The sequence below is a fragment of the Ictalurus furcatus genome, chromosome 8 (assembly GCF_023375685.1).
Source record: "Ictalurus furcatus strain D&B chromosome 8, Billie_1.0, whole genome shotgun sequence".
Taxonomy (NCBI): Eukaryota; Metazoa; Chordata; class Actinopteri; order Siluriformes; family Ictaluridae; genus Ictalurus; species Ictalurus furcatus.
Window position 1 is genome coordinate 4,688,165 of NC_071262.1, and position 14,415 is coordinate 4,702,579.

General features: G+C 40.7%; 2 protein-coding genes across 5 annotated transcripts in view; one reads left to right on the forward strand and one right to left on the reverse strand.

The window, feature by feature from the left end:
- Window positions 1-1,260: 1,260 nt before the first annotated feature.
- Window positions 1,261-4,995, forward strand: LOC128611100 (trypsin inhibitor ClTI-1-like). Its single transcript, XM_053630368.1, has 4 exons — window positions 1,261-1,692; window positions 2,026-2,066; window positions 2,150-2,259; window positions 3,477-4,995. The coding sequence occupies exons 1-4, from the start codon at window positions 1,590-1,592 to the stop codon at window positions 3,520-3,522; spliced, it is 300 nt and encodes a 99-aa protein (XP_053486343.1). The 5' UTR covers window positions 1,261-1,589; the 3' UTR covers window positions 3,523-4,995.
- A 3,117-nt stretch (window positions 4,996-8,112) lies between these two features.
- The window catches only part of neurl1b (neuralized E3 ubiquitin protein ligase 1B), a 37,774-nt gene continuing 31,471 nt past the window's right edge, over window positions 8,113-14,415 (reverse strand). For 2 of the 4 annotated variants that reach the window (XM_053630359.1, XM_053630358.1), the window contains exons 3-5: window positions 13,025-13,729; window positions 9,267-9,389; window positions 8,113-8,911 (exon numbers count right to left, since the gene is read on the reverse strand). In XM_053630359.1, the coding sequence (XP_053486334.1) occupies window positions 8,664-8,911; window positions 9,267-9,389; window positions 13,025-13,729 (1,076 nt within the window). In that variant the 3' untranslated portion in view covers window positions 8,113-8,663. The remainder of the gene's footprint in view (window positions 8,912-9,266; window positions 9,390-13,024; window positions 13,730-14,415) is intronic. The other 2 variants (XM_053630361.1, XM_053630360.1) reach the window with 1 other exon arrangement.

Sequence of the window (14,415 nt, forward strand, 5' to 3'; positions counted from 1 at the left end):
ATCAAAGCCGTCCGTTCTTAAGACTTTCAGTTTTTATAACTTAAAGGCAGCCTTAACTTTAACTGTAACAAAGCGCTGACACTGGAGACTCCTTCCATAAATGCTAAATAAAAATCTCCTAACAGAATGCTTCGACATATCAGTGATTCCACCCGCTTCTCGGTCTGTTTATGTGGAGTATCGACCATACAATTTTTGTCTTAAAATATATATATATATATATATATATATATATATATATATATTCTGCAAATACTAAAGCATGGTTACTTCATACATTCACCAAGCATTTTATTAGGAATGCCTGTACACCTGTGCATTCATGCAGTTATCTACTCAGTCAGTTGTGGGGCACCAGCGCAATGCATAAAATCATGCAGATACACATTAAGAGCTTCAGTTAATCAAACATCAGAATGGAGAAAATTAATGATCTCTCTGACATTGATTGTGGCGTGGTTGTTGGTACCAGAAGGGCTGTTTTGAGTATTTCAGAAATGCCTGATCTCCTGGGATTTTCACACACAAACAAAAGTCTCTAGAGTTTCAAACATCCTGTGAGCAGAGGGTTTACAGGTCAAAACACCTTGTTGATTTGATGATAGAGATCAGAGGAGAATGACCAGACTGGTCTGAGCTGACAGAAAGTCTATAGTAACTCAAATAAACACGCAGAAGCGCATCTCAGAACGCACACCACATCAAACCTTGAATAAGTGAATGAGCTACAACAGCAGAAGACCACATACGGTCAGCCAGGAACAAGTGATAGCTCAGTGTGTAGGATGTTGAACTTCTGATCTCTGTGATTGGAAGGTAATAAGGCGAGTTCAAATCCCAGCACTGCCAAGGTACCATTGCTGGGCCCTTAAGCAAGACCCTTAACTGCTCAGTTATATAAAAAATAAAATAAAAAAATATTATTGGAAGTACCCTGTCCAGGGTGTACCCTGCCTTGTGCCTGATGCTCCCTGGGATAGCCTCCAGGTTCCCCGTGACCCTGAAAAGGAGTAAGTGGTAGAAGATTGATGGATGGATGCATGGATTATTGTAAATCGCTCTGGATAAGGGTGTCTGCCAAATACCATAAAAGTAAATCTAAGAACAAGAATTGGAGGCAATCATGTGCACAGACTCACCAAAACTGTACAGTTGAAGACTGTTTAATCTCCAGCTGGCCAGTTTGGGTGAAAAATAACATATTGAAGAAGACATTTGTGAAGGAATTCCTAAATTATTCTTAAGTGACATGATGAAAGCAATTAATAATAGGGCCTGTCGTGTTTTTCCTCACATGTTCTTAGGGGCCTACTATTTGGGGATTATTCTTGTCTGAAAGAACCCACTGTCCTGCACATTTTAGATTTCTCCCTGCCCAACTCACCCACTTTAACTCAGGAAGAGCTGTTAATTAGCTGATTGATTGGACCAGGTGTGCTGGGATCAGGGAAAACACTCAAATGAGTAGGACATGGGACATTTCACAGACTGCAGTCTTTCATGCAAAACGGTTTTTTATAACGATGGTTTTTGGGACAACTTTGAGAATACTTTGATCTGGGGAGAAATAATAAGAGGTGGTGTGAGAAATGGATGTGCGCGCGGATCTGAGAGTCATTCCAGCTTCATCCCAGAGTCGGAGTCGGTTCCTGAAATTTGTGCGGCTCTTCCTTTTCCTTCTCTCTGTGGCTGGTGAGTCTCTTGGCTCTTGTATATAACATAAAGGTTCCCCCCCCCCCCCCTTTGTTTATTTGGATATTTTCAATTCCAAAGCCATATTCTAAGTAACCTGTCCACAGTAGTATGTGGACTTGATGGCCTGAAAGGAGTTTAATATAGTAAGGGGATGTACAGATAATAGTAGCATATACATATTGCCTATATTTGTTGGAGGGTGTATATAGTAGTAGTATTAAATGCGTGCATGGTACACATCTGGACTTTAAAATAGTTTGGGCATCGTTGTGCACGTGCTTAAATAACTGAATTTGACCTCTTGACTGTTTTGTTTTTTTTCCCCTCTAGCTTTTGCTAGAGTAGCTATTGTTGATGCACAGTCAGTGGAGGTGGGTGGATAAGCAAATTTAAGTGTCCTCATGTCATGACGTGCTGCTGGCTTTCAGTGTTGTGTAATGACTGTTTTTGACAGGCTGCTTGCGAAAGCTATGTCCTCCCGATGTGCACGCGCGAGTATGACCCCGTGTGCGGGTCCGATGGGAGGACCTACCCAAACGAGTGCATGCTCTGCTTTGACAACATGTAAGTTTGCACAGGTTTTTAAACCCTGTTCTGTACGTACAGTTGAGGTCAAGGTTGTATAAGCATTGTGGAATCTACATGATGATGATGATGATGATGATGATGAAGAGGGGTCCTAAAAATTGTTTTGTTTATGGAGTCCTGTCCTGAATAAGCCATTTCACATAACGGATGTTTACATATAGTCCACAAGACCAATAACTGACTTTACACAAACGAACCAGATCAAAAGTTTACACAAGCTTGATCATTAATACTGTGTGTCATCATCTGGATGATCAACAACTGTATGTTCTTGTGATGGTTGTTCATGAGTCCATTGTTTGTCCTGAGCAGTTAAACTGCCCACTGTTCTTCATAAAAATCCTCCAGGTCCTGCACACTCTTTACTTTTCCAGCATCTTCTGTATATTTGACCCCTTTCCAGCAGTGGCTAGATGATGAGGATGACCTTTTCATACTGAAGACAACTGAGGGACTTGTGCACACAACCATTACAAAAGGTGCAAACGTTGACTGATGCTCAAGAAACCAATGCAGGGTGTTAAGAGCCAGGGGGATGTAAACTTCTAAACAGGATGATATGGGGGGGGTGTTTTTTTTTTTTTAAACTTGGTACTGCCTTTCAGAAGTTACATAAGAGATTTACATGTTTCTCAGAAGACAAAAATAACAATTTACATCATCCTCTTCAAAAGTTTACACCCCCTGGCTCTTAATGTATTGCGTTGCCTTCTTGAGCGCCATTGAATGTTTGCAGCTTTTGTAATAGTCGTGTACAAGTCCCTCCGTTGTCCTCAGTGTGTGAATGTGGATCTCAGCATCGTATAGCTGCTGCTGGAAAGGGGTCAAATATACAGAAGATGCTGGAAAAGTAAAGAATGTGCAGGGCCTGGAGGATTTTTATGAAGAACAGTGGGCAGTTTAACTGCTCAGGACAAACAATGGACTCATGAACAACCATCACAAGAACATACAGTTGCTGATCATCCAGGTAACAACACACAATATTAATAATCAAGCATATGTAAAAAAATTTATTTATTTTTTTTTGAACTGGCTTATTTGTGTAATTCAGTTATTGTCTTGTTGACTATATGTAAACATGTTATGTGAAATTAGTTGCTATAAGTGTGTATGCCCATCTCATGATTGTGGTGTGGTAAGTTTTAAGCACTGTACTTTAATCCCTCTCCCACCCTCCTCTCTCTCTACAGGGAACATCAACTCAACACTTACATAGTCCACAAAGGACGCTGTTGAAACAGCTGTTTGTGTGAACTGGAATTATAATGCATGTCCTGATTATAATCAGTGAAAAGACTCTTTACTATGGAATTTTTTTTTTTTTTTTTTTAAAGTGTTTTAGATGTCATTTTCCTTATGTATTTTGGGTTTTTAATCCTATATTAAAGAAGTGATTTCTGCCAGATCAGGCACATAAAAATGTGTTGTCCTGTAATAATAATGAGCCGTTGACCTCCATGCTCATTAAGCAGCAGCTTCATATACAACTGTGCATTTAGTGCACAAATTTAATAACATTTTTGTGCAAGGGTATAAAGATCACAAGCAAAAAGTTTATTCCTGCTAATTTGGCATGACATTTTATATCCAAACACTCAGTGTAAATCTCACTCATTGTGTATGTCAACAACTAAAGAAGAATCTGCCTAATCTCTACAGCTGTTCTACTCAACCAGTGGAGAACAAACACGTTTTGATCTGGGGAAAACGCACATGAGCAAGATGGGTAAGGTATAAAATGCAATGAGGCATACTGTGGAAAATAATGAGATCCATGATCACCACGAAGTTCAGTACTTTCAAATAAAAATGTTCAAAGCCACAAAGCTCTTCATTCTCAAGCCTTTTTTGTCAATTTAAACAGTTTGAAGTTTACTTCTGTCTGTTACAAAGTGTTATTTAAAAAAAAAAAAAAAAAGTAAATAAAAGAAAAATTAATGAGGAATTTATCCAGTGATGCCCTCATTTAAAAAATAAGTGTTCACTACTCTGTAATGTTCATTGCTGTAATCTAGAGAATTAATGAGGGGAAAACAGTTGTCTGGATAAGTGCAGATAGCATTGAATCCATAATATGAATAATGGATGGTTTAATGTATTTCTCACTGCAAATATGTAGCACTGTGCTGTTTTAACATTTACTTAAACAGATTTTGTGTCTATATATAACAAGCACAATGGAACGTTATGGGGCTAGTGTAAGAGCTTATCAAGATTTTATCATATTCAAAGACCAACAACTGGCTTTTTTTTTTTTATTAAATATATATTGGACCTATAATGAGTCGTTTGGGAGTCGGCTCTTGGGTGACCTGAGCCGAGTGCTCTGGTTCACTGAATCACTCGCTGACGCGCGTGTCTTCAGATTTCCCATCATTATTCTGTCTTCTATTCTCGCACTGGAATTACCCTTTAAAGTGGGCTTTTGTTCTGTTTTCTGTGACTGATGTACCCTGTTTCTGATACACTCATCTGAGATGGGAAACCTTCTCAAATGACGAGAAACTCGTTTCTTTGCTTTTTTTTAAAAAAAAAAAAAAAAAAAAAAAAAAATCTCTTCGATAGCCTGTATTGTAAACAGCTCGTTAACGATCTTTGGAAAAGCTCAACGCTCGAGCGCCGCCTGTCGACAGAGTGATAAAGGGGCGCGCGCACGGACCTTACCCTCATTCCAGCCTTTTCCCAGCATCCGAATCACTTCATCATGTTTGTGCGGATCTTTCTGGTCATTCTCTCTCTGGCTGGTGAGTCTCCTAGTGCTTGTATAAAATGTAAAGGTCCTGGTAAGAGCAAGACTGGTGAAGTTAGCTTATTTATAATTTTTATTATTGATTCATTTTTGTAGGGTATTTCCAATAATAATTAGTATACCATAACATGTCTACAATAGTATTTGTAATTGTATGTAGTCTAAAAAAAAAAAAAAAAAAAGGATTTTAATAAGAGAATGTACGTGCAAAAGTAGCCTATCACTTTTTGCTGCTATTTAGTTTTAAGTTTAGGCTTGACAAGAATCATCTGCTCAAAAGAAAAGTCTCATTATGCTCGCAAACATCAACAAAAAATATGCATGTACTTTATGTATGTAGTTTATAGGCTTAAAGAACTGAATTTGGACTGTTCCCTCTAGCTTTGACTACAGCAGCTGTTCTTACAGGCCAGGGTAAATCAGCAGAGGTGGGTGGATATGAACTTTGTCTCTTCTGTTTGGAATAGGTTTCAATGTTTGGTAATGAGTGTTTGTTTGTTTTGACAGCCTGCTTGTGGAAGATATGTCTTCCCAATATGCACGCGGGATTTTAACCCTGTGTGCGGGTCCGATGGGAAGACCTATGGAAACGAGTGCATGCTCTGTTTTGACAATAGGTAAGTCTCTACTGCACAGGTTCCCAACCCTGTTGTGTACAATTTAGCATTTCACTGCTGTACACACACCTCATCTCAGGCTCTTAAAGAGCTGATTAGTTTCTATCAGGTTTGGGAACAGGACAGTAGAACACTTGCGTGCAGGACGGAGGGTACTCCATGACCAAGGTTGGGAACCTGATTGGGGGGGGGGGGGGGGTGTGTGTTTTTAAAAGTTGCAATCTCTCAATCTCACTCCTTGGATTCATTAACTAGCCCAGTTCTCCCTTGAATCCACGGGGACAACCAGTTAGACCTGGTTTTTGTTCTGTCCCAGTTCTTGATACACCTGAACTTTGGCTAATCAAGGGTTCTACAGGTCTCGATTACCTGGCCAGGGAGTATTGGGAGTGGAACAAAAATGTGGCCTTTCTGGGGGTCCCTGAGGTCCCCCCCCCCCCCCCATGTGACTTGAGTATCCTTTCTTTTAATGTAGAACAGGACATATTATGTATGAGCATATTTCATGATTGTGGTGCAGCAAGATAAAGCCTGGCATTTTATCATTTATTTATTTATTTATTTATTTATTTATTTCTTCCTACAGGCTGTATCAGCTCAACACTTTCATAGTCAAAAAAGGGGAATGTTGAAACACATCACCGCTTCAGCTGTGATAAAATGTGTGAACTGGAATTATAATTCATGTCCTGATTATCTGTGAAAAGACTGTCTTTAATATGGAATGTATTTTTACTTTAAATAAGCTTTCGATTTCCCTGTGTACTTTGGGTTTTTTTTTTTTAATTTTAAATTCTTTATTAAAGTGAAGATTTCTGCCAGATCAAGTGCATAGAGTTCTGTGTTGTCTGTAATGGTACTGAGCCATTGACATTTCCGCTCATTAAGCAGCAAATTCATATACAACCATGTCCATTTAGTGCACAAATTTAATATTTTCTGTGCAAGGGTATAACTATCACAAGCAAACAAAAGCTTATTTGCTACTGATTTGTCAGGTACAGGTGGATCTAGAATTCTTAATTAGAAATGATACTTTATCCAAACACATAGTGTAAATGACCTACATTAAGCATTGTTCACATCAACACTTTCCTCAGAACAGTTTTAAGTGTCTATTTAAAGTGCCCCTATTATGCTTTCTCAGATGTTAATTACCTTTTCATGCAGTGTGTTTTCATATAGCTGTTTGTGAATGTAAAAAAATAATAAACAAATCAAAGAGCATGACCAATGGAGTTATTGTCTCCCAAAAGAAAGAACCGATTCTGAACACCTAAAACGAGTCGTCAGTGGTTCCAGACTTATTTCCTGTACTAACCTACGTAGGTTTGTAGCAAGAACCCCTGCCTCTGGTGTTCATTGGCTGCTCACGGACATGTACTTTGACCTGCCCTCAAACACTACAGTTGCACAGCAGTGAAAAAGTTGGGTTCCTGTTGTCACCATATCTAGAAGACGTCGTTTTCTGTGCTGCGAAAGCAAGAACATCTCTTCTTCAACGCAAGTCAAACTATGTACAAACTTACCGCTCAGAAACGTCCGGTTCTCGTCGTGCTTGCGATGGTGATCCGGGTTGATCTTCCGATGCGTCACTATCGGACTCGGCCTCAAATCGATAAGGTAAAAACCGACATTATTATTGAGCTGAAATTCAGATATGGTAATGGGTGTCTCATTTCCGACACGTGCTGTAAGCGGTAGACCAATCACAACAGACTGGGACGTTTCACCGATCAGAGTAGGCTTTCTGAAAGGAGGAGTTTAGAGTGAATGGATCCTTGACAGAATCGATTGTGACACTGAGCAAAAAGAAGTGACGCAGCAATGTAAATGATGAGAAAATGAAAGTGTTTTTTGACCTTGGATGCACATAAGCCTATTGTATGAGAGCTCTAAAACAAAATTAGGCAGTTTTTTAGTACAGCAAATAGGGGCAGTGTAATGTTCATTTAATCAATTCAATTTAACAAACCATGATGAGCTTCATCAAGAGCGACAAATTAAGGGGAACTCTAGAGGCAGTTATTGATGTAATTTGGTGACAATAACACATACAATAAGCATATCTTCAGCAAATGCAGCTATGTGGTATTAATAATGCTGTCCAAATGTAGAAAATGACATTTAAAAAATGTTCATGACCATTTTGACCTGCAAATTCTAACCATACGACTGAGTGAAGCTTAGGCAGCTAAAAAAAAATAAATAATAATATGCTTGTTTTGACTTCTTCTGAAAAGTCAAATCTGGCCTACATTGAACAGTGTTTTGTGTGCTCTGTGGTTGAAACTCTACACCTCTACACATAGTTGACCTAGAGATTATGCGGGAGGGTTTCCTCAGTAAAATAATGCATTTACCAGTTATATACCATTCATGTAATCATATAGCCATAATAACGATCTGAACCTTATAAAAAGAACATTTGAGTTCTGTATTTCTCTAAAATGCAGTCCTTATTTACAAAGAAATGCTTTCAGTTGCTGTCTGTGAAATAAATGTCCTCTCATCATTCACTATACATACGAATTGATTTATTTGATCCGTTTTACACAATTGGAAACACATATATTTACTTTTAAAATATCAAACCAAAATAATTATAAATTTTTATCTGTTTACATCTGTTAGTTCCATTGCTTAAACAAACCTCTCAGTGTCCCTCTGATAAAAGTCATATATTCTGTATATCTCTATCAAATATGATTGTCAGGTTGGTAGGCGATGCTTTTGAGACAAATGTCAAAGGCACTAAAATGTCTGAGCAAGCATCAGACAAACCTCGTGTACCCCCCCAACACACACACACGCACACAAACAAACAAAAATCGTTCGGTTGCCCCTGGACTTTGTCTGGAGGTGGGATGGGGATTTTATGATCAGGGTTGGGGACAGACAGTGAGGTTACGCTACAGGAGTCAAAGCTACAGAACATTCCTGAAATTCAAACTTGGTTCAGAATAGAAAGCTGGTTCTCAGCTACTTGTTCAGTTCTGTGTCTTGTCTTCTCATGGCCTGTACGTTTTGATCACATCCTTGATGGGTCTGCGGCAGATTGGGCAGCAAGCGTTGATCTGTTTCTTTAGCTTAAGTCCACACTCATGGCAGAGACACATGTGTCCGCACGTGTAAATGACAGTGTCCACCTCCTGATCGAAGCACACGGTGCATTCGCCGCTCTTGCTGCTCAATGGCGTCTCTGGAAAGGGGAGGCTGGGCGAGACGGGGGGACTGAGAGGAGAGCTGGGGGCTGTCACTGGGGACAAACGTAGATAAATGTCAGGATTTAGATCTAATAGTGCTGCAGTGAGAGTAGTGCAAATAGTCCAGTGAAAATACATTACTGCTGTTCTGAATGAGCGCAAAATGATCTGTTCACTGACCAGCAATGAACATTCCACAGACCTGGAACATCTATTTTTTTTTAACTGTATATCATTACTTTTAAAAACAAAGTAATCCTCCTTAAGGTAAATGTGTTTGCCCTGGGGAGAGTGCAAATAGGGGATTGTGGTCATGTGACAGAACATTAACTTATTTGGCAGACAGCTTTTTTTAAGATAAACAGTTGAGGATAAAGAGTCCAAACAGTGACAAGTACGTTCACTCACCCAGCGAGGACTCAGAGGCAGATGAGGATCTATTGACACTAAAAGTCAGGTCAGAGTCGCTGTCATCAGACGCTGTGCCATGGGATACAGAGGGGGAGGTGGACGGACTTGCCTGCAGTGTTCCTGGAAAGTTGAGATAGACGGACACAGAGAGAGAGAAAGAAATTCACTGCACAGACAAAGGCTGAGGTCTTGAATATACAGTGCTGTGAAAATGTATTTGCCCCATCCTGATTTCTTCTGATTTTGTGCATATCTCATACTAAATGGTTTCAGAAATTAAAACAAAATCTAATATAAAGCAAAGGCGACCTGAGTAAACACAAAATACAGTTTTTAAATGAAAATGTTATTTATTGAAGCAAAAAAGTTATCCAGTACCAACTGGGCCTGGTGTGAAAATGTATTTTCCCCCGTAGTTACTAATTCCCCAAATCGATGAAACTCCATTCATAACGAGGTTCAGCTGGATTAGACGCAACCAGGTCTGATTACTGCAAACCCTTTTCAATCAAATCAACACTTAAATAGAACTTTTTTCAACAGCATGAAGTTGGTTAAAAGGGTCTTACACAGTAAAGAAATTCCAGAAATGATGAGGAAGGAGGTGATTGAAATACATCAGTCTGGGAAGGGTTACAAAGCTATTTTAAAAGTCTCTGGGACTCCAAAGAATTACACTGAGAGCCGTTATCTCCAAATGGAAAAACTTTGCACAGTAGTGAACCTTCCCAGAAGTGGACGACCTTCCAAAATTCCTCCAAGAGCACAGCAACTACTCATCCAGGAAGTCACAAAAGACCCAAAGACAACACCAAAGGACCTACAGGCCTCTCTTGCATCAATAAAGGTCACTGTTCATGACTCCACTATCAGAAAAACACTGGGCAAAAATTGCATCCATGGAAGAGTGGCGAGGTGAAAACCACTGCTGACCCAGAAGAACATTAAAGCTTGTGATGGACTTGATCCTCAAACCTTTTGGTAGAACATTCTGTGGACTGATGAGTCGAAAGTGGAACTGTTTGGATGAGCGGGGTCCCGGTACATCAGGTGTAAACTAAACACAGAATTCCACAAAAAGAACAGCATACCTACGGTCAAGCATGGTGGTGGGAGTGTGATGGTGTGGGGATGCTTTGCTGGTTCAGGGCCTGGGCAACTTGCAATAATTGAGGGAAACATGAATTCTGCTGTACCAGAAAATCCTAAAGGAGAATGTTCAGTCTTCAGTCTGTAATTTGAAACTTAAGCGCAACTGGATTATGCAGAAATACAATGTTCCAAAGCGTAGGAGTAAGTCCTAGTCCTAGAAGTAAGTGAAAGACTGATCTCCAGTTATTGGAAGTGTTTCATTGCAGTTATTGTTGCTAAAGGTGGCAAAACCATATTTTAAGTTTAAGGGGGCAATTAGTTTTTCACATTGGTGATAGGTGTTTGATAACTTTTTTGCTTCAATAAAAAAAAATACAGTGCCCTCCACTAATATTGGCACCCTTGGTGAGCAAAGAAGGCTGTGAAAATTTGTCTTTATTGTTTAACCTTTTGATCTTTTGTTTAAAAAAAAAAATCACAAAAAAATACTCCGCTCTCATGGATATGAAACAATAGCAAACACAACACAGGTTTATCCAAAAAAATATATATCTTTGTTAAATATGTGTGCCACAATTACTGCCCCCCCTGTGAATTCATATGAAAAATATACTTGAAGTACATTCCCACTGATGTTTTGTGACTAGGAACAGACTTCCTGTTTCACAGGGGTATAAAGATGAGGTAATACACAGGCCAAATTCACTTAGGCATTCATAACAATGGGTAAAACCAAAGAACACAGCTGTAATGTGCGGCAAAAGGTTGTTGAGCTTCACAAAAGAGGAATTTCCACCATCAAGGCAATAATTAAATGCAAAACGCAATAATTAAATTAAATGCGGTGCTGGCTGAATCTGGAAGTAAAGGAGGAACTGGCCCAGATATTGAAGAAAAAAGTCAGGATGCCATGACGTGGTGAGTCAGTTCTCCTCACTGGCCTCCCGATTATAATACAGAGATACACACGCATAGATGAGGATGCACGCGCATGTTATTTGCCCCACGTAGAGCCAGTTATGTTGCGACTGGTGGCCCCAGCTAGATATTTAATATTTAAGCCATAGAAAATAAAGATAATAGCGTTAGTTAGCTAGGGGCTCTCTGTGTTCCTAGCAATAACATCACACAATAAAATCTGTTATCAGATCTGACTAGACTATGGTTTCACTGCATAAAAAGTGGAGAGAATAAGTGAATTACTGGCTGCCAAAACACCAAAGATCTTTACTTCTGGGCTCTAAATCAGAGATACTGTGATAATAGGCATTAAAGTCAACCAGATAAGTTTAGAAGAGTTTGCGATTTTTTTTTATAGCATCATAGACAATTGTGGACATTGCATACTAAGAGAGAATGTGTTACTGAAGTACATTCACTTTCAGACCTTACTTTTATCTGTTCACCCGCTTATCCTACACAGGGTTCGCGGGGGAGCCTACAGCCTATCCCAGCGAACAGGGTAGGTTCACTCTGGACGGGCACAATCACACACATTCACAATTTGGAAATACCAATCAACCTACAGCACATGGCTTTGGACTCGAGGAGGAAAACCAGAGAACCCGGCGGAAACCCACGAAGCACGGAGAGAACACGCAAACTCCGTGCCCACAGGGCGGAGGCAGGATTCAAACCCCCAACCCCCGAGGTGCGAGGCAAACGTGCTAACCACTAATCCATCGTGTCCTTACCGTTTTAAAATGTATTTTTACTTATTATTAGCCCAAAGTCAACACTGGATTGCTGCAGCTCTGCAGTGTCATATTTTTAGTGATATATATATAGTTATATAACTCTATATAAAGGGAACATTCATTTCATGCCCACACTGACGAGCAGAGCAGCATCTCTGCCCTTCTCTCGCTCAAGACACATGAATGCGTCAATCACTGATAAAAAACCTGGAAGTAGATTCACTTGCTTTTTGACTTCTCGGGTTTAGATTTTCCTTCTTAACCCTTCAGCATTTGCCTGATGTACATCACTGTAGATATAAAACAATGTGCTGTTCAGATTTTAATAGTGTGCACGTTAGACCATCTCTAATGCGCCTCTGCATGTCCCTAAACCCCTTCACTATCACAATGCAGACACCAAATTTGCTTCAACAAAACCTGGCCATGTGACACCAGGGTTCACATTTTAAATATGTGTCAGGGTCTGGATCTGAAAGCCAGGAACCACATAGGACATGCCATCTGATATATCAGTTTATGTAAGCTCATGGCCAGCATACACTGCATACAAATCATGTAATTGGGTTCAGGGTTTTATTTTGGAGCAATAACACAGAGCAAAATAGCATCCCATAATAAGGCAGGCTGAAGGAGATGCTAGGAGCTATTTCTGGGGGCATAAAAAGCCTTGGAGAAAACCAGCGTAATGAGGCAGGGGAGTAACGCCTATTCTCCAGTGACAAGAGAACTGAATGACAGGAACAAGCAAAGTCCACTCACAGCAGAGGCCTATTTCAGACCACTTAATAACCTGTCTAGGTAACCTAGACATAACCTGCACTGATATTTTACATTATATATATATATATATATATATATATATATATATATAAGGTGATATTGAAAAAGCATAAACTAAAACTACTTCAAAAATGGTCAATAAAAGCTAACAATTATTTCAGATCACCTCACACTGACACTTGCCTAATATCCTGAGTCGGTTGATGGCCCCACGCAGAGCGAAGAAGGTCCACAGAGCCTGAGAGGAGTCGACACACAGCAAACGTCCGCGCGCTACCCCGTTAATCCCATGATGCACTTCTCCATTAGGCAGAAGCATGAAGCTGAGCACGTCGCCAGGTGCAGGAGCAGGGAGTCCACGGTGAACCACCCAGTACTCCTTACGATCGAGGAGAGCGTCAGGCTCAGCAGGCAACTCTGCAGCATGCAATGTGCCTGGGTCGCACGAAGTCATGCCAAAAAGGAGCATGCCAAGGCAAGGTGGGCCCATGTGACTCACCTCCACAAACAGAGTCTCACCTAGCCTCATGGGCCTGTCACTGAACACCAAAGTTCGAATGCCGTCTGGGGAGTGGACGCAGGTCATAGCACGGTCGCTGGACAGGAGCACATCGGCGCCACGCACCGGGTGAAAGCGCAGGTCAGCATCAAGTGTAGAGGGAAGGCCACGGGATAACCTTTGGACACCGAAAGGGGATGAGGACGAAGAGGAGGAGCAGCAAGGGCTCAGCTGTGTTGAGCTGCTGAGGTGCAAGGCAGCCATCTTGGCAGCCTGGTTGCTCTCTAACTGGTTGTTGCTATAGTTGGCTGAGTCATGGTTGCTTGGAGGCAGGTAGGCACTGAGACGCGTCACGCTCAGGCAGCTTGTACTGTCAGCAAATGTGCTTTCTGGAAGAATGGAGAGAATCATTAGGTCAGGCGTTACACTTTAAATTGGAGCTCATCGTTACTCTGCTCAAATAAGAACCCTCCATCTGAAGTCTTCAATAAAAAAAATAAAAACACAAATTTGCTTTCTAGGCTATAATAACATCAGATGTTCCTCCAGAGAACCTTTGGTTTTATTACAGCTGTAATTCATCTTGCAGTCACCAGAGGGCTCTAAAAATTGCAAAACAGCTCCTTTAATTTCCCAGTGAAATAAATCAGACAAGCAGATCAAGGTGCAGGCCTTGACTGACAAGCTAGACACAACATTTGCATGGGTCTGGTTTTGCTCAGTTGGCAGACTTGTGGCCTCCCAGAATATCAGTCCCATGGAGGCTCTCTCTTCAGGGATACACAGCTACTCTTACCAAATATGGCCACGCCAACCGACGGACAGAAGATAAATAATGTAGCAGAGTGGAGAGGAGAGTGAAAGAGTGCTGCTTGGCCTCCTACACGGTGTGTGTATTTTGCTTTGGTGCAGGATATGATCCAGCTCGCTACCACACACACACACACACACACTAAAACCATCCGTCTGTCAAGGTGTGATAGTGACCATCGGCACCTCTGTCATCATGACGTCTGTTCCCCTGGCTTTCTGCCCTCCTCAGGGGCCCCTTTAAAGCAGTTTAGTCTCAGTGAAG